This window comes from Battus philenor, unplaced genomic scaffold (genome assembly GCF_028537555.1).
Source record: "Battus philenor isolate CCGP_79_NKW_IND1 unplaced genomic scaffold, ilBatPhil1.0.hap1 SCAF_22, whole genome shotgun sequence".
NCBI lineage: Eukaryota > Metazoa > Arthropoda > Insecta > Lepidoptera > Papilionidae > Battus > Battus philenor.
This window is the reverse complement of record NW_027181685.1, coordinates 3,089,887-3,116,211: the sequence shown is the minus strand read 5'-3', so window position 1 is coordinate 3,116,211 and position 26,325 is coordinate 3,089,887. Positions and strand designations below refer to the sequence as shown.

The following is a 26,325-nucleotide window of genomic DNA, read 5'->3' as shown; positions in this document are numbered from 1 at the left end:
TTATACCTTTGTCAAATATGTTTTACTTTGATTGAAATTTTCATATACCGCACAATAAAAATTACAGATACTGTTTTGAGTGTATGTAACAGTTCCTCCTTGTGTTCTATTTCTATGACAAAGTACATTTTATTAAAAGCATAATAATAATTATGTCTGATCAGATTGCGCGGTGACGGGGTCGCGATTGGTGCTGCGTCCAGAGCCACTGGCGTGGGCTCTGACCGATGGACAGCTCAGGGCTGCGCTCGCATGCGCTGCAGCCTTAGCTGGACCTGTGCGCCGCGCCACGAGGGCCGCTACCAGAGCCGCCGCCGCTCGGAAGGTGATCATCCAAACACATTACACTGTTCATGAGGACTAAACGCAGTATTCAAGTTTAAAAGCGCTGTAGCTGGTGTAATTATTGGACTAATGGAATGCTCAGTGCACTATCATCGTCACCATGTCAAACGTTAGACGTCCACTGCAAGGCTTGGACCTGTCCCAAAGATCAGCACGATCACCGGTCTTGCGCTGCCTGCATCTAGCGACTTCCCGATGACCTGACTATGTCATTGGTCCACTTAACCCCCTTAAATACTTAAGATTATTAAATTATCTAATGCTGTATTATATTTTTTAATAATATTTGGTAATATTAAAATATTTTATTAAACATCGAATGCTTCTATAATGTTAAAAGAAGTAAACTAGAATTAAAAGGACCTAATGAAATTCTTGATTAAAATTATGTTTTGGGAATCTCGGAGACTTATGATTTATATGTTTGACGTCGTATTCCTTAAATCGCTTCACCAATTCCTATCATTTATAAATACTAATGTAATAACCATAAGTGGTTGCCATACGAAAAAGACTATAGTTTGCTCTAGAAAAGAAAGAGAATGTTATAAACAGATTTAAAATGGGAAGGTAAATTCTGTTATTTTTTATAGATTGAAGAGCCGAAGGAGCAGGTCCAGAGTAGACCGAGTTCAGGAGACAGGGATATCCTGGCGCGTATGTTCGCGAAACACGACGTCCGCGAGACTTCCTATCACCTGCTGGCGCCGCGAATCGACCTTCATTTGTGTGATGATCCTGGTTGTAAGTCAAAAATATTTGTTAAAACACTTTTCTTTGCGGTCCAATATTATAACCAAATACAACATCGTACATACTCCTAAATACTCACTAATAAATGACTGTAATGATAGGCCTGAGTTTCTCAAATTCATCAGGGTCATAGTTCAGGAGGTGATCAAAAGAAATAGTAACGAAAAATATCAAAATATGAAGACAAATAAATTTTAGGGAACCGGAAGGTAATATCGCAAGTTAAATTCACACGAGTATATTTTTAGCAAGTTTTTATTTCTAATCAACGATATATTCACCTTCGTCATCAACAACCTTTTGCTATCTAGTAAACAAATTTTCATTGCCGGAGCGGTAAAAATCAATCGGTTTTTATGTAATATATGTCAACAGAAACGACTTTACTTTCCAATCCTAAAAGGATATTTTTTTTTTGAAATCCAAAGTTCTTATTGTAAAAACCTATATAACTGCCTATTACAGTGGGGCGTTCAGAAATGCCGTCGCTGGCGAAAGGTGGCGCCCTGCAGGTGACCCTCGTGAGCATGCAGGCGGACCTGTTCCCCTACCACAAAGCATCTGACGATAGACGACATTGGAGGGGGTATAGGTAAGTCGAACATGGCTATGCACTTTCTTACCTTAAGTTTTAATTTTTGTCTTAAATATCATTTTATAATTCAGTTATTCATTTTGAAATAACATTAACTTAGTCATTCTATACAAAACTATTGGTAAACGAAGCGGAAATGTAATGTAAATGTCAAAGTTATACTAGTAAAAACAAGCTAAGGATGCGTTTACATGAGTATGATGTCAGTTTACGTCTATCTTTTGAACGGTTCGTACGCGTTCTTTAGTATTTTGATTGTTATTTTTTACGATTTTACATGTTTTTGGGTCTATTCCGAATTTATGTGTGTCCAACAGTGGACTTCTTAGTGCTGAAATGTGAATGATGATGAATTGTATCCAAATATTGTGAAGATCGTAGTGGGTTCTATGATGAATGCCATGGAGCATAACATGGAAAGAATTACTACTAATTTTAAAAATAATGTTAAAAAGCTTGAAACAGGTACAGCTTTAAACAATTTAGATATATTGAGTTATAATAAATAAAATAATTGTGTACCTTTAAAAGAAGTTACATGTGTAAAGGTATCTTTGTATTTCTTTACAATTGCCAACGCCCACAACAGTTATGTCTCCCTTTCTTTTACAAAGGTGCGAATGAAAGAGTAGGTAAGGTTTATTCACTATGTCGTACGAACAAACTGCAGTGGAATAGTGGTCTTTTTTGGGCGACCACAAATTCTTTGAAAATGTTATTATATAACCTAATTTAAATTAGTGATCGACAAAGCTGACATCACCTTATTTTTAAAAAACGCTACTGAGGGTCTTTCGTCACATATTTATTTGTTGGCTCTTTTTATGCTAGATGTAATGTCGGACTTAATGCCTTATATTTATTATTTACTAAACCTAGAGTTGTGCAGAGATAACAAGTAGGCAGATGCGTAAATGTAACAGAAAAATCATGAGGTCCACTGCTGGACATAGGCCTCGCCAATAAATTACCACCAGAATCGGTTGAAAAAGACGGCATCCAGAATAAATATATAATTAGATTTATAGATCATCAATTTCCAGATGTCTTAAACCTTTTTTTCTTAGGTTTAAATAAAAAAATTAAAGTATTTCATTAAGTTTCTGGCCGACTCTTCTCAGTAGATCAGAATTCAGAGGCTGTGGTTGTTTACTGCTTATTACGTTAAAATAATTGACGATTCAAAGTGTGTTCGAATTTGTTGTCAACATTTGATTTGCGAAATAAAAACATTACTTACTAAACTTTATATATAGCAATAATTTACCTCACACTTGGTTATGGCAATCATACGACAACTTCATGTAACTGTTGCAGGGAAGCAGCGACACCACACAGTCAGTGGCTATCACAAGCTTTATCGTCCTTCTGCACCTCACTGCTGGATTCGTTAGACCCTAGACCCTTAACACCCAGTAATAAGGTATATTTTGGTTCGCCTCTATCCTTTGCTGTTCATATGCAATTTCAACGCTATATAGGATATAACATGGATACACTTAGCATTATATATAGATTGTAATATTCTTATATCGCACTTTTTATACGATATATATAAAAAAATTGATAATAAATCATTACTTCAGTAGTATTTCATTGCATGGGTTATAAAGGAAAGTATGAAATATTTTAATAATACTAACAAGTAACAATAGATAAGTAAAGGTGAAATGTGAAAATGTCTAAATTGAAATCAAATATCATCTTTTTTGGCGGTGACTGTACCTGTACATATATGTCTCTAGATACATTCTTTCATTCATTAAATATATTATTCACAAAGATTACAATAGATTTAGTGTTGCTATTTAAAAACAGAATTGATGAAAATTTTCGCTAAAATAAATAAAAAAAAATTTACTCATAACAATGCTCGAAATAGTTCAAACTAGCTGGTAAGTAACTTCCTTTTCAGATGTTAATTTGAATAATCGCTATTGAAAGAGTTTAGGACCAAGCTTGAAGTCGATGATCCAGTAGAAAGAGTATCGTAACTTTGTTGCTTACTGTACTCGCAAATAAAAAAATTTAAATCCATAATGACTGTCAAATTTTTTTTTAATTAGCCGTCGGTAAAAATATCTATAATATAATATTTTTAAACATTATCTGTAAACTGGCCAGTTATAACAACTTAAAAATTAAAAAATAACATTCATCATCCATTGATTCAATAGGCGTACAAGTGGAGTACATATCTGACAAGTGGGATGTATCCCAACAGTGGATACAGTACATGGCTAACTAAAACATTCGTTATTTATGTCAACAGCAAAGCCAGCCGGAAAAAGTCGAAGTGCCGGTCTCAAATGGACTCAACCACAAAGTGAACGCAGCGCCTGCCAACAATCCTTCTACCTCTCCTCCGTCCACTACTACTACCTCACAAGGTATATTATACTTTATTATACAGAATATTAATGCTGATGGTACCGTTCCGTAGGGGGAGCCGAAGCTACCAACCTTGGTGATGCTATTTAGCGTTAAGATTTCCGTTTTAAAAAAGTTTTACAATAACTTACAATAACTACTTTTAATTTAGTCAATAACCACAACCCAAGAGTAGTATAGTTAGAGTTAGACACAAATAATCTTTAATACATGATTAATAATAAATTTATACAATTAACTGTTTTGTTAAGAAGACTATTCTTTTTTTTTTTGCTAAAACTAATTTGTGAGAATACTTTACTGGTTTTTTTTTATAGTACTTAACCAAAAAAAACCACAATCATAGTTCATTGTTTGATTTACCTATGCTTAAATCAATTTAAATGTATGAAACTATTTCATTTTCTTACTTTATTTTATTATTATTATTTATTTAGATATCCACACTTTTTCATTTAAATTATGATTGCAGATAACAATTGTGAATAAATAATGATAAAATTTTAAAATTCGGTTTTTAGAAAAATTATAATAAATTTTTATTCCGATATTTAATAATATAAAATACCTGCTGTTTTTTTTTGTTCACGGAATAGCACTACATATTATTTCATTTTATTTGTTGTACTTCAAAAGTAATTATCATACGATTTATATAATATGTATATATTAAAAAATGTTATTTGTAGAAGTACATCCTTTGTATTTAAAATTTTGGGCTAATGTCCTGTATAACAACTTGTCTGTTATAGCATTATCTAACAAGGAATACCCGTGGGATATATCCTACTTTGTAACCCTTTAATAGACCCTTATCTATCTTTTTAATAATGGTAAGAATTAAATAAAGAAAGTCATTCGACTGAACCAATAGTTATATAGTCGATAGCTAATAATGTTTTAATATATAATTTACAGCTTCACCCACGCGTACGAGGATACTACAGCAACTTAATAAGTTGATGACCACGTGCCTTGTGCTTAGGATAGACGATTTCACTGTTAATAAGGTGAGATATTGAGAAGATATTTATTTTCATTGTCGAGTTATCTTCGGTTTAGAAGAACAGAAGTACAGAACATTCAATGAATTCACCGGTGCCGGACCTATCGCGTTGTAGGAGGAGAGGCTGGGTAAATTACTCGGGTTAACGACCTGCATAGCAGGCTTAAGCAAGCTTCCAATGCATTGGCTTCACTGACCATACTCTGGCTTATCTTATGAAATTTTAAATAAGCAATGCAAATTAGTTGATGTTTACTCTTGATATGCCTAAACCTTTCTGAATATTACACAAAGATTTCACTGCTGCACCCCTCGCTGATGGTTAACAGCATACAAATTTATTTTATTCCTAGTTGTGTCGTTTTTAGGTATTATTATACTAACGACCAATCAACTATTAGTGCTACTCGTTCTTGAAAATAAAAATAAATCTGGTCTAGTTATCACTGTTGTATCCTTAAATATCTTGTATTGAAACTGTACCGTTCGTAAATATTTTTACGAATAAACTTTTTGTAATTTACCAACAGGCTACATAAATTATTGTGCGGTTCAAAACTAGAAGCGTTCGTATTTATGTATACTTTTCTTTGTCGCACATCTTCCGTCGCTCTCACATAAACGACTCCTGTGATTGGTCGTAAAGTAGGGATTGTGATTGGTTGGTAAATAAAAATAACTTTTAGGATTTGCTTTTGTCACTCAAGTTTTACTTTCAACTCGATTTTTCTATATTTTCTTTGCCGACTTTTTCTTACATTGCTGATTGTAACATCTAGAATTTACATCTTCCCATGACATAGAAAAAGTAGTTTCCAAGTGTCTGTTCAATAAAAGAATGACAACTGTGATAGCTAAAATTAAGAACAGATAAGTTTCTCTTATAAAGCTAAAGATATTGCATGATATTATATATTGACTCAAGAACGTATTTGGTCAGGTATCGACTGGATCTAAAACAAGAGAGACACCACGGCCGCTGGTGAGCGCGGAGAAGGCGACTCTACCAGGAGACGCGGGGCTGCTGCACGCCGAGCTCACCTTCTTCTACTATCCAGGAGATGTATGCTTCCCTGGTAGGGTTAGATATCTGTCTATTATTATTTCTTGCCAATATAATTAGTCACCAAGGCCATTGACGTAGCTCGAAGTATTGCTCGTCTAAAGTGGCAGTGGGAGAGGCACATCGCTTGTGCAACCGACAGTCGTTGGAAGAAGAAGGGCTGAAGGAAGAAAGGTTCTCGTGCGTGACCACGAGCAGGTAGACACAGCGTGGGTCCTAGCAGTTGAACTTAAGACATATTTAAGATCGCAAGAAGATGTTGGATGCCGGCGAAAGACCGGTCATCGTGGTGAACATTTGGGATAAGATGATGATGTAAAATTTGTGATAAGCTGTAGTCAAATATATAATATAGATAGCGATATAGAAATTTCTTACACTGTCTGATGATATAATAGCAAATAGCAGCCCGAACTTATACTCTTGAAAGAACCCTCCGAACTTTAATCCTATAAAAGGTTAAACCCAATCAACATCTGCGTCCTTAACCTGGAACCATCGAAAACTGCAAATACCATTTGGGCAGCAGCAATAGTCTTGTAAAAAAGATTTCATCGTGTTTGAATTTGTACTAGAAGTGCCTACTTCAAAGGAATATTGTTACGTTCATCGTTGAATATATGAAGTTCAGTATAAAAACCTTATAGTTTTCTTCCAAAAACTACATCGAAAATAGCAACACGACAGTTGTGTTTTTTATGACGCTCTTTAAAAAAAAACTGCGGTTAATACTACTACGTCTGGTAAATAAGTAATAACGAATTATAGTCTAAACGAAATTATACATTATATATTTAACTTCTTCTTTGTTCAATGGATTCAGTGCCGGCACCGAAACTATACGTGCAGCTGAGCCCCGTGCGCGTGTCCGTGGACGTGGCGAGCGTGGTGTGGCTGTCTGCGTTCCTGCCCCACGTGGCCAACGCCGTCGCCACCGCAGCCGCTGAAGAACAAGCGCCTACTTATATTGACGTACGGACGGAGGCTATTATGCCCAAGGTAAATTTAAAATTGCAAATGGAACTTCATTACAGATAATAAATTTTCAATTATGAGAATAGACTGAAATGAAGAGACCGGTGAAGAACCGAAGTCTTCGACGTAACTCGAAGAATTGCTCGACCGTTATGGCAGTAAGTTTCACATTACATATATATATATATATATATATATATATATATATATATAAATGTGTGTGAGTGTATCTACGGACGTGTTGTAAAGACAGATTTCGATTCCAGAATACAAAAAATAATTTCGAGACTCTGTGATGAATGTAATGTTTCCAGTTTATTGTATAATTCGGTTGTAAGTTTTAATTATTTTCGTTGTAATACAGAAAGCAAGGCATAAAAGAAAAAAAAATCGATATCAGAAGATTCATGTTTAATTTTGTCAAGTCAAAATTTCTTTAGTATATGAGATCATTACAGTAATCATTTATAATCATCAAATTAAAATTATGTTTACGTTTATTCGTAAGGCGCCACCAACTGGGAAGAAGTAATAAGAAATTATGGAGTGTGTATCTTTTGAACAAAAACAAACATTTATAATTTTAAACTAGAACATTCATTTCTAAACATATTTATATTAAACATATTTTGAAATAGTTTAATATGAGAAAGAGATAAATTGCCGATTTTAGAGTTCTGAAATCTTCATAATGGCACTCTCATACAATTACCAAATAGCACTACTATTTTGAAAACAGATTATGGAATTATAATCCATAGTATTTAAACTTGTATATTCCAAAGATTTATTCATAAATAATTATAATAACGTTTACTCGAAAAGCATAATTGTTTCGTTTCAGATAGTTTTGGAGGCTGGACCGGAACACGTATCACAACAGAGGGATCGTCCAAAGGAGTTGCACATTTGCACTGCGAGGGCCACGTTTACCAATGTCCGTGAATCTCCTCGAGCCAGTGAGTTGTTTTGTACATTAGAACGAATTTGTAGGGGTAGGTACCCATATCGCCATTATCCCCGAACGGTAAAGAAAAACCAAAACAATTAACTTCGCTAATTTTACTTTTAATTTAAAGTTCTTCTTCTCGTTCTTCAGTTCGTTCTCCAGTCTTATCATTCAAGTCTTGACTGAGCAAGTTATTATGACCGTTATCATTTTGCATGAGCAAGGCCTCCTATACATTCCTTTAGAAGCGGTGTGTATACGTCTTTCGTGGATCTTGTCAAGGTCATCTATTCACTTTATGGGTGGACATTCCTATCACGGCATAAAGGGGGAGGGGGGTCACGATTTTTCCCGATTCTTGCCACGCTTGGCATACGAATTGGCAAGCGAAGTTTGTTTATTTGGAATATTTTCGAGAGAGGCTCCGTGAATATTTTTGCTTTAGTCGTCTTATGCGGGAGAAGACGGTGGGAACTATTCTATACGCTGGTACCAAGGTAAGGCAAACTGGGCATTATAATTATAGTTGTTTATAAGAATAAGACTATGCTAAAGAAGATTTTATAAAATTATATTTACGCAAAATGAGATTGTAAAAAATAATATTTACGCTTTAGGAGATTATATAAAATAGTGTTTACGCTATAAGAAGTTATATAAAATAGTGTTTACGCTATAAAAGATTGTATAAAATAGAATTTATGTTATAGATGATTGTATAAAATAGTATTTACGCCAAAGTAAATTGTATGCCTATATACTTACAGATACTGCGGGTACGCGCGCCGATTTAGCATCTATTATAGCTGCCCTACGCCGGGCTTCGCCCCACAGCGGCCAGTTCCCCTGCGCCCCCGATGACCAGGACCCCATACACGAGCAATTCATATTACATGCTGACAGTACGTGCATTTCACTACGTATTATTGATACCAATTTGCTAATCTTGTTCAAATTATAATAAGCCTTTATATCTTTTAACTACGGTAGTGGTTTCTCAGGATCGGAATTTCTGTGAGGACATAAAAATCGATCAATAAATATTGTGATATTAACTATTATACCTTTAAAATTAAATTATATTTCACGTATTGATAAAACATATTAAAAATAGTTGAGAAAGTATATTTATATAAATATATGTGTGTGTGTGTGTAAAATTGGTATGTAATACAATTAGCATAATATTTACTGTGGAGGGTGTTCACAGACTTGGACGACATAGAGCGCGGCACGGCTATCACACCGGAGATGTTGTGGCGAGAGAATCGTTCGGTGTGGTGTGCACGCGTGGAGCCCCTGTGGGCAGACTTCTGTGGAGCACGCGCTACCAACTACAAGCCTGCACCCCTGCTCGACGCCACGCCTCTCACTGCATGGGTACAGCATCTATCATATTTATTTATTTATTTTCTCAAGGATCTTCATCAAGGAATACAAAACATACACAGTACAATAAAGCAGACAATTCACACAGCGGCGAACTTAGATACAAAGAATAATGAAAGTTGTGAAATGACAAAACCTAAACAAAAACACGATGCATGTAAACATCTTCTTTGCAGCCAATTAACGCCAACTGCAAGGCATAGCTCTTCGCCCCACCCCCAAAAGATCTACATGATGAGCGGTGTTTCGCTGCCCGCATTCAGCGAATTCTCGCTACCTCAACTAAGTCGTCAGTCCATCCTAGTGGGCGGCCTACCAGCGTCTACCGTCTGGTGGTCGCTACTCGAGAACCTTTCGGCCCCAACCGAAAAAAGTTGCAGATCGATGTGCTACGCCCACAGCCACTTCAGACGAGCAATCCTTCGGGCCACGTCGATGACCTTAGTGCTACGAATTTCTTCACAAATTCATGACTGGCAATCATTAAAATCATGTGGTTAAATTAGAGTATTTTTTATAATTAATAATTAATGTTGGAAACAGTGATAATAAAGGATGTCGCTTATGAAAGCGGATGTTAATATGGCAGGAAAATGTCCAAAGAGATTTGTGATGTGCATGCTGCTATATAAGTAATTCTATTAAGAAGGCAGTACATTGAGGTTGTATCTAGTTTGACCCAGTAACTAAGAGTGTTTTTTTTTGCCACATCTTAAACCTCTTCCATAGAAGACCATTACATGCAATTGTAAAAAAATGTATATAAATTTTGATGTTTGGATGCTTTAAAATTATATTTCCTGCTTTAATTATATACTAGAATTAATATAAATGCGATTTTTAAAGTTTGAGATTACTTAATGTTCCGAAGAATTACTAGAACTTGTATGTAAGACTAAATATAAAATATATTATGGCTCGAGTGTTAATATTTATTTTTTGGGTTTAGCTATTTTTCTTTCATTAAAATTGAAAGAAGAAAATAGTCCTAAATATTTAGTTAAAAAAATTCTGTCACTTCCTTCGTATCTTAGTGTAAAGTAAATAGTTAGTTTCTTACATAATGTATCATTTCATCTAACAGATGTACTTCGACGAGGGATTTTCCCGGATATGGGTGATTGGTCGCACGTGTGGACTAGCGGGGTTGCAGCTGAACCACTACCAGCTCTTGTTCTTGTTGAGACAAATGGAGCGCGTATCTGAAATGCTGGCCTGGCTGTCGCACGACGCTGCCAGGCAGCCTGAAGGGGATGAAGGGTAAATAAGAATACAATCCAATAAATATACATATAATAATAACTAACTGTCATAACAGACATTCAGTATTATTTGCCTAAGGATATATACGGGGGTGTTATACTATAATAGCCACACTTGGGAGGCAGGTTAGCAATCGCAATGTGGTACTATGGTACGCAGGGGATGTTGTTGCCCATTCTTTGGAAAGATTATATTCTGGGAATCGAATGCGCGACCTACGATCACAGGTCCTCTCCTCTACCACTGGGCTACCATTGCTACAGTCCAAAAGTAGAAATAATTAATAATAAACAACGATTCATTACATATATTAATTATCTATTTTGTGTCATGTCATGTTTTAATAATGAGATTAACCAACATTACCTTAACTCGCCATTGTTTTTTTTTATAGACGTAAATGTTTGACAGCCATAGACAGGCGTTTTTGTTTTTCTGATTTGCATATTTGTTTTTATTATTAAGGAAAAATATATATAACATATTACAAATATTCTTGTGATTCTTTAACAATTCTGCAATATTCATTAATAATTTACATATGTATTTGATCTAATAACACTTGATTGTGGTTCAAAGAGAATTGTTTTAAAATATGTCATCGCGAATTACCTACAAAAGCGTTCATGATTTACATTTTACCGCAGCATAACTTAATGTTTACTTGCATTACACATTTACAGATTAATAGTCGTGGGTTTGGTAGTACCGGCTGTGGAACTCACCTTGGTGTTGCCGTCCAGCTGTCCAGGTCAAGAGTCCTCCAGAGATTTGGACAGTGTACCTCTGGATTCATCCAGCCTCCAAGATCTTAAAATGGGTATAGTGTCACATTTATCCATATTTATATATATATATACATTTAACACCCGATAGACATTAAGTTGCCCGCACCCAGAGATTTCCTGTGATCTTTTAATTTAAAGCCTTTAAATAAACAAAAGGAAAAAAATATCCTATAGAAGCCCATCATTATGTTGGTTTTAATATTTCATCCATATGTTTTATCTAAAGAGAATTTGGTACTATAATATTTTTTACATTTAAATTCTTCATATATACTATTAAGTGACATAAAACGTCGTAATATCTATTAATATCTCTAAATATTTTGACTATGTCTGTACCAAAAAGTGAATAATCATTTTATCTCTAATGTATCTAAAATCAAAGTACTATATTATATTAAATGTATATAAGTATATATTCGTTACTCAGTGATGACTATTTTATACCTCTGGTAGCATTAAATAATTTTCACATAAAATATTGTGTTCAGGATCCGAAGCAACGATGGCGCCATCTATGCAAGACCGGGACAGTGCAGTGGTAACTCTCCCTGCGCCCATCGAAGTATGCAGCGCGCAACCACTACCCGCTGAAGAGGTTCCACCCAGTCCCGGCATGAGTTTTGGTGGTCAGTTTTACAACGTTTAGACTGATTTAACGGACTGATTTTTACTTACCTTTTAGTGATTATAAACGACCTATATAGCTAGACTATTGACAATTTATCGAAGTTTTCAAAATCGTGTTTGTAAGGTCTGTGGGATATAACTTATTCAGTATAAGGTAAGAAAAAGACCAATATTTAGCCACTTCCGCACATGCAGTGGTACACAGATTATGTATTTGGCACTAATCGATGTAACATAACTCCTGAAGATGCCCCGTGGAGAGGTGAAACACGTGTTGAGTGATTTAACGCTGGCAATTGTGTAGTTCGCATTGTTTGCCGCATGCACATTTATCAGCGGGCTGGCGGGCGGTGCACTTTGTTGCACGACTACTACTGCATGTGCGGAAGTGGCTAAATATTGGTCCTTTTCTTACTTAGAATGGACTTCCGCAAGGTAACGCCTGATTCCATTAAATATTTAGTATAAGGTAATATAAACTGAAAAATAATGATTGTCTGAAGGAAATTTTACCTCTTTTATGCGTCCCAATTTCTTTCACTATTGATGTACAACAGATAATCAATTGAAACTAAAATCAAAATATTTATTACAAAAAATAATGGCTTTTATATCTGAGCATCTGACAGTTCACTATGAACTTCGCGCGTTTAGCAGTTCACGCCCTGCAAATTAATATTTTAGTTTTACGACTGCATTCGTATTTTCCTATCGCAAAATTATGGATTTTACATTTGGTCAATAAATAAAGTAATCTGTCTGAAATATATTACATTAACTTATTTCTCCTGATTGAATGCAACAGGATAAAAACTTCTAGCAGTACAAAATGTATAGTGACAGCTAATCATATATATATATCACCTCTACACAACGATTATATGTAATGAAGGATTGATAATAACTAAATATACCTTCCTTTCTTATTTCTTATTTATTTACAAAGTTGACATGTTTTCATTTTTTATACAATTATTACCATCTCCTTGATGTGAATATAATTTGCCAAAATTTATTTATTTTATTTCTATTTCTCCAGGTTTCTCGTCTATGCGTCGTGGTTTGACGTCACTGGTGACGTCATTCGACGCACTCGGCCGGGACGACTCGCGGAGTGACGCCGCGTCAACTGCCAGCTCTGACAGCGAACGCTACGTACTGGTGGGGCTTGCAGCTGAGTCTCCCGATGACGCCGATGTTGCCTTCCGGTAATTCACTAAACACCCGTCATCAGAGTGGATGTTATCATCATTATTTCAACCTTAACACGTCTGCTGCTGAACTTAGGCCTTCCCTCCAGGTTCCCAATAAGGGTAACAGGGGATCTTGACGAAAGTATGCTAGGTAACGCAGCGACCGCACCGCCTCGTCTTTCGATTTTTTTATGATTATACAAAATATCGTCCTAAAGCGGGCGATATTTTGTATAATCATTAAAAAATTTAGACTTAAAAAAATTTTTATGCTTAAAACTAATACAAAAACTATTAAAAATTAATTGAACACTTATTGTAAAAAATGAAAAATCTAGCAACTTTTATGAGCGTGACAAATATTGTTAACACTCGTCACGGTGAAGAGGTTTGAAGCAAGTCAATTTTTTTATGTGCTGCACAAACAACGCAGTGCATTGGCTATATAGCTTTTTACCCTTATTATTTATACAAATTGAGTTGTTCCTTTTGATGTCTAGCGAATGACGTCAAGGCGCATCGGTTTTAAATCGTGGAGTTTATGGTGCCGAGTTCAATGAACCGATTTATGAGATAAATCGTAGTACTACGACTCACGCCTTTAATGTGTTAAGAAGTTAGAGAGTTTCTTCTTGTTTTAAGACATATGATCATTACTGTTGCACGTTAAACTACATATATGCGCCAACAGCGAAATAATTAAGTATACATAAGTTTTATTTAACAAAGTACAAAATTAAGTATACATCATAGTTCTGGCCATAACTCGCTACCATATATCTAAAAGTTAATAACTGAATAAAACGGAAAATAAAATACGAACATTCTATGTTTATTTATATTTAATTAATTTTCTCTCTAATGTTGAACCTCGTTAGTTATCGCCAGATGGCGCTATAAAAAGTTGGTATTAACATTTTTATTGCATCTTTTAGGTAGTATATGCATTTTGAAGTAGGAACAAATTGTACTTATAAATATGATATGCGGTTTAATTTTTAGGGAGTTCGAGCATGGACGTATGTCTAGCGGGGTAGAAGTGGCAGCTGAAGTGGTGGAGCGTTCATCATCACCCAGCGATCACTCAGTCACCAGCTCATGTAGGAGACGCGATTTGGTGAGTTATCATCATCATGTGAAGTATGACTCCTCCGTAGATTTTCAATAGAACCAGTTGGAAGTGTCATGCGTCTAGCAACTTAAGTCAGCCAGTGGGCATCTCTTCTGTTGGACTGCTACTTCAACTGCTGGATTTACTGGTTACATTCGTTCAACTAAATATCTCTTTCCTGATAGACCCGGTACCGGCACGGCAATCCATGAAATGCCAAGAATTCGCGTCTGCTGAATTTACCAGACATAAGAAATATTTTTAGTTAGTGAAGAAGTACTTTGTTTTATCTTGGTTTTAAAATGTATATATGTTATCTGTGAAAGGTCTTCGTAATTTGATTTATTTATCTGCACATAAAAACACTTATAGGGTCTTAAAAGTGATTAATTTTTTAAGGTATCACTCTAAATGTTTTTACATCAGAATGTTGAAGAAAAGGCCGATCACGGTGGTGAAGAAATGGTCTATGTAGAACAATCCCGGTCATCGTGCCGATGTCTGGGGGAAGCTTGAGAAGCTTGCCTTGCAGTTGGCGTATCGCCTGATGCCATGGTGATGAATTCATTATACATTTATTATCTGTGTAAAAGATCTCGACGTGCACGTGGCGTCTGAACAACATCCACCTGGTGCAGCAGAGCACCAGCGGAAAGTCGTGCCTGCGTTTCGCAGCCGACGATCTCAGCACTGACGAATGCTCCTCCATACCCTGGGACGAGTTCCAGGTGACTATTAAATCATTGTACGAATTTGAACTCTCGACAATAAGACTCATTAATCTACACTCGCATTATTTATTTATCAGCATTGTATATACATATTAAAATAAATTATTATAAAATCATTTTGATTAATTTAACGAGAATATATATTGCAAATTGAAATTATTCACGAGAGACGAATGTTGTGGTGTACGCGAAAGTGCAAGTAACCGTTTTGGTATCTGAGCGGGACGGGGAATTGTGCGATTAGTGAGACGCACACGATATATTTAAGGACAGATGGCCTGACGTTTGTATCCCCACTACTATCGCTTACATTTTAAGTGACTTGCATTTACGCGTACACTTTAAAATATCAAATCATAGTAAGAATTACACTGGAGTTCATTATACATGGTTACATTATATACTTGTACAACTACATTATATGACACAGTGATCCTTTGCACCAGTTGTTTTGAGTTATATTGAGTTTTCAAGTGATTTGTAAACATTTGTTCTCCTAGCATGTTTAACATATGCGTATCGTATCGTTTTCTCTCTTGTCGTTCTCATCAAAGTATCCCACGCTTCCGTGTCGTTATATTGGTTAATTATTATTAAGATTATATATACATATTGATATGCTATGTAATATTATTAAATTATCAACGAATATAGCGATATAGTAGCGATTGTTATCTGCATGACCGTTTCCAGTTCACATTCCATTCGTATTATCGTGACCATTTATATTTTAAAAAATGTCAAATTTCGAAAATGGAATGCAACCGTTTTTTTTTACTCTGTTGTCTACGTGTGTGTTTTTTTTTTCTCTATGGCAACTCCCGCCCGCTCGGCTCGCGACCGAAAGATTCGACTCAAGGTATTCTCTATATATATACGGTAATTTCGCCGCGTCACGAACACGATGTAGTGGTATCATACTATGTTGAGTGCGGAATAGTTTGTAGAGGTTATGTGTCGTAGCCAAGGGGGTTTGTCTGTGAATGAGTGGCTGTGCTTGAGGATGTTTCTGTCCCGTATAAAGAAATTAAAAAAAAATCGTCTAATGCGTAGTTATATAACTGTCTTATCAAAACTTAATTTGGTATGGAAACATTCTCTTACTGCTTATAACGTCAATATCTAAAATATTCATTTAAAACAATAATAAACACAAAATAAACTTGTAGGCGTGCGACTGACAAAACGTATTTTGCCGGAATTGCTTTGCTGTTTATCAAGTATTTTAAATATATACCTTACTACACAGACATAAGTGCTTTATTCGCTTGAAAACTATATCCTTTTTAGCATTATTAGCTTCCGCGTAGTGAATAACATTATACACAGTGACACTTAATAACAGGTGTGAAATGACTTTTAAATATTGACACAAGTGTACTACGATTAAATAAATTGTTAAGCTACATATTAGTAGAAAGAAGCCGTACTTTAGTCATATAATATAACAGTTATGGTCATATATAAATAAATATTCATTCAGTGTTCATTCACTACAAAGAATGAACGAAATGAGTTGTTTATTCTTTGGGTATTAAAACCACGAAGACTAATTTGAGAAGATATATCATTAAATATAATGTTTCCACAAAAGGTAGCTAAAATTAGTGGCAAGAGATCTGTTTGTTAAATAAATAGAATCAGTTCATTTACATCTGCGTTGAACAAGACTGGTTAAGTGAAATGGTTTTAATAAAAAAGCCTAATGATAAGAAATTTTACCAAAAACCATAGGTTTCCACCAAAGATTTCTATGGGAGATACAATATAATACCACGCTTAAGCGATCGCAGTGTGGTATCATGGTACGCAGAAAATGCTGCTGCCCATCCTTTGGAAACTTGTTTGTGAGTGGCAATCTTATATTTTTAATGCACAAAGTGTAAAGTAAGATTGTATAGAGAATCGAACCCGCGCTCTACGGTCGCAAGTCTCAGTCCTCTAATGCTGGGCTACCACCACTCATTAAGTAAACTAATGGAATATAGAAATTGGGTAAACGGTGATTTAATGTTGTTGTTATTCAGATATTTATTTATATTTATCACACTGTTTAATACACATTTTGTAAACATCAGCTATATGCATGTTTTTTTATCAGCATATTAACACAAAGCAAGCTCCGGCTAAAGCTTTGGCCTTTTTGATTTGTAATCAATCTATATTGTAGCAATTTATAATATTACTAAAATTTTTAAATATTTTTATTATTTTTAAAGGACATGTATTTTAAATTTTATTTTCCTTTCTTTCGCCACGAAAAATTCTTGTCTATTTATGTATATTTTATTTTTTAATTGTTTTTTGTTATATTTAAAATTATATCCGCACTTCTTTAAGAATAAAAGGAGAGTAATTATTTAAAATTCTTTAAAAAAAATTATTCTTCTATAGCAAGAAGCACTTATTTTTAAAAATATGCTTATGTAGAATATTATGCATGCTATACGTATATATACATTATCGCGACAGATAGATTGATTATAGTAGACATTTTGTTTGATTGGGTTATGTTTATTTAAATTATTTGTTAAATGTCTCGTAGAACAAATTCTCCATGCGTGCCCGAGCGTGGACGGAACCTGTGGTAGACGAAACGGAATTGAAGACCAGGGACATTACGAATGTAGCCTTCAGATTGATAAGGAATGAACTGTCTCCAACCAACGACGAGAAGGTATCCCCTTTAAGTAAATTATTTGCGAAAATAAATTACCGAAATAAACAGATTATTAAAGAGTTCTATTTTTGGATCATTAGTTTTTTAAGTGGACAGTTATAAAAACAGTTCAGTGTTATTAACATATATCTGTATTCAATGAAAGAACAATAATTTTTTTTTTTAAATTTCAGTATACATAATAACAAAATTCAACGTCAATTTATGTGTGGTACACACTTCAAAAACTAACCATATATAATAAATAAGGTATTGAACATATAATAAGAATAAGCGTTTTAAAAATTCATATTACTATATATTAAAATTAAATTTGGGCTATTCCTATGGTTTATAGTGGGCGTATATCTGTATGATGATAACGTTCTGTCTTCACAGACTTTGTACAACTAAAACTTAATAGCCTGTCGCATTTTAATAAAAAAAAAAATTATTCTTACAAAGGTTTAAAAGATTTAAAGATTTTTATTGACCACTAAGCAATACTTACTAAATTCATATGAACAATGTAGAATTATTTTTTATTTAATGGAATCAGGCGTTACCTAGCGGAAGTCCATCCTAAGTAAGAAAAGGACCAATATTTGGCCACCGCCCGGCTAGCCTGCTGACAAATGCGCATGCGGCAAACAATGCGAACTACGCAACTGCCACCGTCAAATCACTCACACATCACAGTAATCGGGCGAGCGGTGCACTTTGTTGCACGACTACCACTGCATGTGCGGAAGTGGCTAAATATTGGTCTTTTTCTTACTTAGAATTATTTTTTGTGTTGCAGGGAGAGGCGTCGGTCCTGGCGTCATACGAGGAGTTGTTGGAGGCGCGAGTGCGTGACCTGAGTATCGCCCTCAACATGAGCACGGTTCTGGCGTTAGCCGAGTTCATTGAGGACGAGATCATAGCTCCGCCCATGCCGTTGGAGGTAACATATTGTACAATACTTACTTCAGAAGACTTAGACATTTGGTAAAGAACGGGTTATGAATGATTAGGAGTTATCGATCTTACAACCTATAATAAACAGTTCAATTAGCAACCCACAGCTCTAATAATTACCTAATAGATTCAGGCGTTACTTTGCGGAAATCCATCCTAAGTAAGAAAAGGACTAATAAAGAGCTGTGGACTAAGATCGCAGGTTTGCGGTTTGCCAAGAGGCCTTGGCAGGCATGAAGTATCTATTAATACATAATCGATGTAATTATTAGAAATAAAAAAGGGACTGATATATAGCTACTTCCGCTTTGCAGCAGTAGTCGTTCAATGAAGAACTACCACCGTTAATTTATTCAACACGTATTTCACCCCTTCACAGGGTATCCTCAAGAGCAATGTTACACCGACCAGTGTTAAACACAGAGTGAGGCTCACGGTGGTAGTTGTGTAATTCGCATTGTTTGCCGCATGTGCATTTATCAGAAGGCTGGCGGGCGGTGCACATCCCTTTTTTATTTCTAATAATTACATCGATTATATATTAATAGATGGTGATATTTCTTGCCTGTCCAGGACTCTTAGCAAACCGCAAACCTGCGATCTTAATCCACAGCTCTTAACATTTGCTCCACTAAAATCACTGACGTAGCTCGAAAAATTTCCCATCTGAAGTGGCAGTGGTCGGGGAACATTGCTTGTGCAGCCGACGAGCTAGAGCTAGACGCGGCGTGGGTGAGGTCTTACTAAATGGGTCGAAGATGTAATTTAGTCATAAGAAGTCGCTGCATTCGGACAGCGCGATCTTTGAAGAAGGCCTATGCCTTACAACACCGTCTATCTGAACGAATGAATGAATGAATGAACCATTTCTCTATTAAATATGTTAATGAAAAAAAAAATTGTAAGTTCTACTATTTTGTGCGAAATAATATAAAAAATCAATCCGCTGTCTTATGCTATTACTAGCTACTTAAAGCACGTAGAATATAAAGTTCATATTCAATAATAATTTTAATTATTGTAGTAGATTAATATTGAATATTTAACCTCGTTTTCCAGGTACTGATAGAGAATGTGAAACTCCACTTAATCGAAGACCGACCAACTCGCTCCATCTCTTCTCCTCCGCCGCAGCCGCTGGATGTGGACCTCAGTTCCTTGCGTCTGACACGCGACTCCACCGGTGTCGTATACCTCGGCCCTCCGTTGTCCACTCCCTCTACGGTGACGTCACCGGCCACGCCTGTTCCTCAGCATGACGAAGCTGCCGAGAAGATCGATCAGCTCAGTAAGGAGAATGAGGAACTAAGGAAACGTCTCGTTACGCTCGCCAGGATAGCGGAGGATAATAGAGAATTAAGAGCGTGAGTTGTTTAAAAAGTTTATAAACTTATAATAAAAAAAATCACTATGAAGTAAAGGCACTGCATGTGTAGACCCTACATATCAAATGGATCCAGGCGTTACTTTGCGGAAATCCATCCTAAGTAAGAAAAAGACTAATGTACAGCTACTTCCACCACGTGTGTGCCACCACTCGGTGTTTGGCACTAATCGGTGTAACATTACTCCTGAGGATGCCCCGAGGAGGGGTGAAACATGTGAGTGATTTAACGGTGGTAGTTGTGTAATTCGCATTGTTTGCCGCACGCGCATTTATCAGCGGGCTGGCGGGCGGTGCCCTTTATTGCACGACTACTGCTGCATAGCAGAAGTTGCTATATATTACTAGAGAGTAGTAGATCCTACGTTTTATAAATTGAAATTCAATAAAATAAATGAAGAGAATCTCCTTTATGATTTAGTTTTTGATGGGTTTTTTTAGTTTGATGTAAAATGATTACAGAAAAGTGGAAGAAGCTTCGGTGCTTAAGCAGTGTGTCCATGCGGCGCAGCAGGAAGCGGCAAGCCTGCTGGCTGACAAGCAGGAACTGCTGGATGCCGTGCGCGTTCTACAGGTATGTGTAGTTGTAATGTTCCTACAACTGAGACACACCATCTCAAGATAGTTTATGGGCTGTAATCTTCTCCCTCTCTGTGCTTCTTATGTGCCATATTCTATTGCCCCTCTGTGTTCTTATGTGTTGTAATCAACTGTCTCTCTGTGCTTCTTACGTGCCGTAAACATTTACCTCTCTGTTGCGTTATCTATTCTCTCTCTGTGCTTCTTATATACCGTAATTATCTCCCTCTCCGTGCTTCTTACGTGCTGCAATCTGCTCCTTCTCTGTGCTTCTTGTGCTGTAATCTACTCCTTCTCTGTATTTGTTATATGACGTAATCTACCTGTGCCACTCTGTGCTTCTCATTATACCGTAATCTCCTTCTTCTATGTGCTTCTTATATGTCCTAATATCTTCCTTTCTATGCTTCTTGTCCTTAGGGTTTTGGTTCTATATCATGCTGGATTAACGATTCTTTCTTTCGCCTTATATAGGCAGAGAAGTACATATAAAATTCACCATATGCGTCAGCTAGGAATCGAATTCACAACTAAAGGCTGAGTTACAGTTATTAACCACGAAACTGGTGGATCAGGATAATGATAGTAACATACACGATCCACCATCTTTCAGATGGGTCGATGGCGTATAACAATTTATTAAGTACATAACTTCAAGTAATTGAGATTTTTTAGCATAGATTTATACTGTTACTATATAGGCATCTACAAATTTCGCGGGCTTTAGAGTCAGAGCGCGAAAGATGCTTTAATCTTAACTTTGTTTTAGTAACTAATCTCGGGAGACCCATGAAGAGCCTTCAGATTGCTTAGGCGGGCGGATCTATGGAATGACATAGCAAATGGCACCTGATGGGAGACCTAAGCTTAGGGTATCACTCGCGCTCGAGATAGCCATATCATGAAGTAGTCTGTTATTATTTCCTGGCAGATATTACTACTACGACTGCAAGCGATATCGCTGGAAGAAGTGGTGGAGGAAACGCCAGGATAATCAGCTATATTAAAACCTGTTTTGTGCGTTTTGTATTCAGTCCTTATGTTCAGAATTTTTTCAAAAGAACATACGGATAAATTGGTATGGGTGTTTATTGCAGGAGCAGCTGAGTGGTTGTCGCGGGAAAAGGTAGCGGTCGCGTGGCGCTGCGCCGCAGTGCTGTCTAGACTGCACGGCGTGCTGCGGCGACCGCCGATGTTAATGTACCCTCGAGTCCTGGCCACGCCCCTTAACACATCGCGCCACGCCCACTTCTGCAACGCTTGCGGCGGCATGCTTATATATGTATATTTATATGTAAGAACGACCTGTACTTTTTATAAATGTACAGTGGAAACTGATTCCTTGATAACAGTCGTTGGGAGAGGCATTAAATGTTTCATATTTATCTATAAATTTATGTACCAGTTAAAAACTTCAAGTTCTTTACCTCTAGTCGACACTGCCTTTTATAAACGTCGAAACAAATCACTGCAGATTTACAATTCTGTTGACGAGTAAAGCGACTTAATGAAAACCTTTTTAAAAATTTTAATGGAATCAGGCGTTATTTTGCGGAAGTCCATCCTAAGCAAGAAAAGGACCAATATTTAGTCACTCCAACACTCTGTGTTTGGCGCTAATCGGTGTAACATAACTCCTGAAGATGCCCCGTGGAGGGTTGAAACACGTATTGGATGATTTAACGGTGGTAGTTGTGTAATTCGCATTGTTTGCCGCATGCGCATTTGTCAACATGCGGAATTGCATGTGCGGAAGTGGCTAAATATTGATCCTTTTCTTGCTTTTTAAAATTATCTGTTAAAGGGACAGTGGAAAACAGCTATTTGCATTTATAACTGTAAAGATTGTCATAAAAAAGAACATCATATAATTATTTCACATGTATATAACATTTTAAGGAGTCGAAACTCTCTTTTTTAATCGGCGAAAGATATATTGCATATTTATAGTTCTATGAACGGCGAGAAAAGCAATTTAAATGAACCGTATTTTAATGATATAGGCCCTTGTACATATTACGTATAAGTGACATTTCTAAAGATCAATCATAATTGGTCTTTATTGAATATCGGATAAAAAAACATATATCACGTGTATTAGACGAATTATACCAATTTGGACCTTAACATTAAAGCCTTATGTTAGTGAATGGCGAATCTATAAAAATATATGAATTTTTCTAAATATTAATTTTTATTTGGTGCTTTTTTTGTTTATTCTGTACGTTAGTTTATTTTTTAATGATATTCGATTGATTAATATAAAAGGTACTTAATATTTATTAAGCCTTGAATTCTATATTCGGTGCTTACAAAACAAATGATAATGAGGAAGCTATGTATTTGAGAATTAACAAATCAGTAATATAGAATGATTGTATGTAGGTTTGAATAGAGACGTATTTTCGGCAATCTATGGATTTACCGCGCGTGTGCCGGGTTTATCGCGTTATAGGGGGGAGAAGCCGCGTATGATGTTCGTACTGATTACCCCAGTATTGGGAGCCATCAAACGTTAACGTTTACCTTCAACAACCAGACTGCTCTCCCCTACTCAACAAATTTTAAACCATCCTACCAATGCTGTGAACTCAGTTCAGAAATGGGTTCTCTTTTGACGGGCCTAAACATATATCATTGTTGTATTATTAGTTTTTTTTTAATTTCTTAAGTACAACTCCAGACATTCCTCTCCGGAGTAGTCTAATCAATTACTAAAGCCTAATCTATCTAAGAATTTGTCAGCCTCCTAATCCAGTGAAGTAAATTATTTAACAGATCCGAGGTGAGTCTCTACGAGTTTAATTTAAATAGGTCTAGGAGACATCTCTTGTATGTAACTTCAAACTTAGTGAATTTGTAAACTTAAACAAGAAAAAAGGATATATTGACTGTGATATGTTCCAGTAATTAATAAATACAGCCTTCATCAATGTGATATAAGCAATATTTGAAAAGAACGATTTGAACTCACAGCTGTCATACTGATCATACCTGACAGCTGTCACTATTTGGCTGTCGAGGAAATGTCTGACTGTATAATAGAATTTTACCATACAAGTCGGCGTGTTAAGTATAATCGTTGATTATGTACGGTATGAATTTGATATGGGTAAATCAAAATGCCTTGAAAAATGACATAGATATTGCTATAAACAGTCTTCCTAACGCATATCAATAAAGTTAACAAGAAATATAAAGGCATATTTGGGAAAAGAATTGGAAAGGTGTGATAGTGTGACTTCTGACAGAAAAGATCAGGGTGTCTGACACTAAGCTATAGTGTTGCCAGCTTCGTGTTAAAACTATAGAATGAAATTAATAGTACACATGGATCTTTATGTCCTTTGTTTTTAATTTTGTTTTCATTATATTTTCAAAATCCAAGAATCTCTATTTTTATTTTATTAGCTACCATTTTTACACGTTTTTTATGTTGTAGCAAAATAAAAAAATATTTTTATAATCGGAATCATTGTAGCTTTTTACTCGATTTATATTTCTCTCTTCGAGTGTACTTTTTTGACGTATGTGGTTAATATGTTAGTTCCAGAGCCTGATTTACAATTTTGCCACCCATGGGCCCAAAACGAAACGAAAAGTGAAGACTACATAAAACTTTTAAATGTTTTAACTGCTGTATATATATGATTGACAAAAAATTCTGCATAAAAGCTTTTGATTTTTTATCGAAATTTTAACATGCCTTGAATATTTGCCGCCCTGGGCTCGGTCTTAATCCGGCTCTGGTTAGTGCTATTTCGACCGTACTTTTATAAGTGAAAGAGACAAAATATAGAGGGCATTGATATTTGTAAATTAATGTAAAGATAAACACGTGGCCATTTTTTAAAAGGTGCAAACATAACATTTAAAAAAAATCATAATCTGATTCTAGAATACTAGCTGGTTACCTCACTACGGCAAATAAACATTGACATGTACATTAACCTTTTTATATGAAATGATGTAGTTTTTAATATATAAGTTATGAAATAATGGGGAATTTAAAATTGAGTATTGTGTATGTGAATGTATCAAATTATTAAGGAGATTAGAGTTAAAATTGTATATGTACTCATTGAATCAATCTTCCACGCGCTTTTGATGTTAATAATATAATAATCCGGCTGTAAATGTTTACATATAACTTTATATAATAAGTAAAAATGTTTGTAGGTTGTGTATATTATTTTTAGTGTTATATTCGCTGTTGAAAATCTTTGGATATAACTCAGAGGGGTCACTTGTTAAAGTTGCAAAACGTTTTTTGCATTGATAATTTTAAAATTGTCAAAATTACCCAATCAAAGAATTGGTAAAAAAAATATTTGACATATTTGATAGCATAGCCCTCGTGTTTGGTCGGAGTGTATTAATTATTGTATAGAATTATGAAATTAAGCCTGTGTCAAATATAATATATAGTCGCTTCATAACATGCAGAGATCGAATGTTCGGATACGTATTTACTTCACTTTTAGATAAAAAGTAATTGTATTTACTTTTTAAAAACTGGAATGAAAATAATTTAATTATTCATATGGAAAGTAATGTCGCTTTCTTAAGTTAAATTCACACGACTACATTTTTAACAAATTTTTATATCTAATCAATAATATATTCACCTTCGTTATCAACAACCTTTTGCCATCTATTACACAAATTTTCAAAGCTGGAGTGATAAAAATCAATCTGTTGTAAAATATGTCGACAGAAACAACATTACTTTTCGGTCCCCCTAATATAAATAAATATCATACTTCATTAATTTTACATTATAAATTTCGGTTTTAATTTGTAAAGTTGTTATATTGATTGTTTTTTTTTTGTAAAAAGCAAATTTTATCGCTTTCATTTAATTTTCAGTCTGTCCAGTGTTACAAGTATAATCTATTAATACAAGAACCTGTGGAGTGTTCAAATAATATTAATAATTTTCGCAGAAATCAATTAATATGACCAATGTATATTATGTCATTGTCGCATTGACGTTTTTGTGTTATTGCGTAGTAGTCATAAATTCAAATGACATATGTGGGGTTGCCAACAAACCCTATGTTTAAAAATTTGGAACAGTGGTAATCCAACGGTAAAGGACTGAGACTTGGGTTCTATTCCTGGGATACAGTCTTGTATAATTAACACTTTGTGCATTAATTATATACGATTGCCACTACATATCCAGAAAATCGCCAACACACCTTACAAGCGGTGCGATTATGATATATATCAAACAAATAATATTTTTGCCTATGCACCAGACTTTCTTTTAATCATTTAGAAGTTATGACGTTTCTAGTTGGATGTTTTATTTTATTAACGAAAATAACTGTTTTCAGATTCATTGTCTGCGCACAAGCAGATGTATCGTTTTGTTTCAGTTTATTCGTATTCAAGAAGTTTTTCAAAAAAAAGTGCTTTCTATATTAAGCCAGCACTTCAACTTGTACATCCGAATATACGATCTCTGATTACTATATAACACATTCGCTTCAAACTTATCAATGTCTTCGTATATTTAAATATCATTGTAATCGCTCCTATTTATATCATAAGGC

At 35.3% G+C, this 26,325-nt stretch overlaps 1 protein-coding gene across 1 annotated transcript in view; it reads left to right on the top strand.

Annotated features, from left to right (window-relative positions):
- Window positions 1-22,896, top strand: part of LOC137923641 (bridge-like lipid transfer protein family member 3B) — a 37,823-nt gene extending 14,927 nt beyond the window's left edge. Inside the window, exons 7-28 of the mRNA XM_068766862.1 lie at window positions 165-325; window positions 939-1,089; window positions 1,564-1,690; window positions 3,011-3,116; window positions 3,966-4,083; window positions 5,003-5,094; window positions 6,031-6,166; window positions 6,977-7,152; window positions 7,973-8,087; window positions 8,845-8,979; window positions 9,288-9,457; window positions 10,551-10,726; window positions 11,413-11,549; window positions 12,009-12,146; window positions 13,187-13,355; window positions 14,343-14,457; window positions 15,045-15,179; window positions 17,728-17,859; window positions 18,644-18,787; window positions 19,861-20,165; window positions 20,648-20,759; window positions 21,862-22,896. Coding sequence (XP_068622963.1) covers window positions 165-325; window positions 939-1,089; window positions 1,564-1,690; window positions 3,011-3,116; window positions 3,966-4,083; window positions 5,003-5,094; window positions 6,031-6,166; window positions 6,977-7,152; window positions 7,973-8,087; window positions 8,845-8,979; window positions 9,288-9,457; window positions 10,551-10,726; window positions 11,413-11,549; window positions 12,009-12,146; window positions 13,187-13,355; window positions 14,343-14,457; window positions 15,045-15,179; window positions 17,728-17,859; window positions 18,644-18,787; window positions 19,861-20,165; window positions 20,648-20,759; window positions 21,862-21,894 — 3,083 coding nt within the window. The 3' untranslated portion in view covers window positions 21,895-22,896. The remainder of the gene's footprint in view (window positions 1-164; window positions 326-938; window positions 1,090-1,563; window positions 1,691-3,010; window positions 3,117-3,965; window positions 4,084-5,002; window positions 5,095-6,030; window positions 6,167-6,976; window positions 7,153-7,972; window positions 8,088-8,844; window positions 8,980-9,287; window positions 9,458-10,550; window positions 10,727-11,412; window positions 11,550-12,008; window positions 12,147-13,186; window positions 13,356-14,342; window positions 14,458-15,044; window positions 15,180-17,727; window positions 17,860-18,643; window positions 18,788-19,860; window positions 20,166-20,647; window positions 20,760-21,861) is intronic.
- Window positions 22,897-26,325: the final 3,429 nt, after the last annotated feature.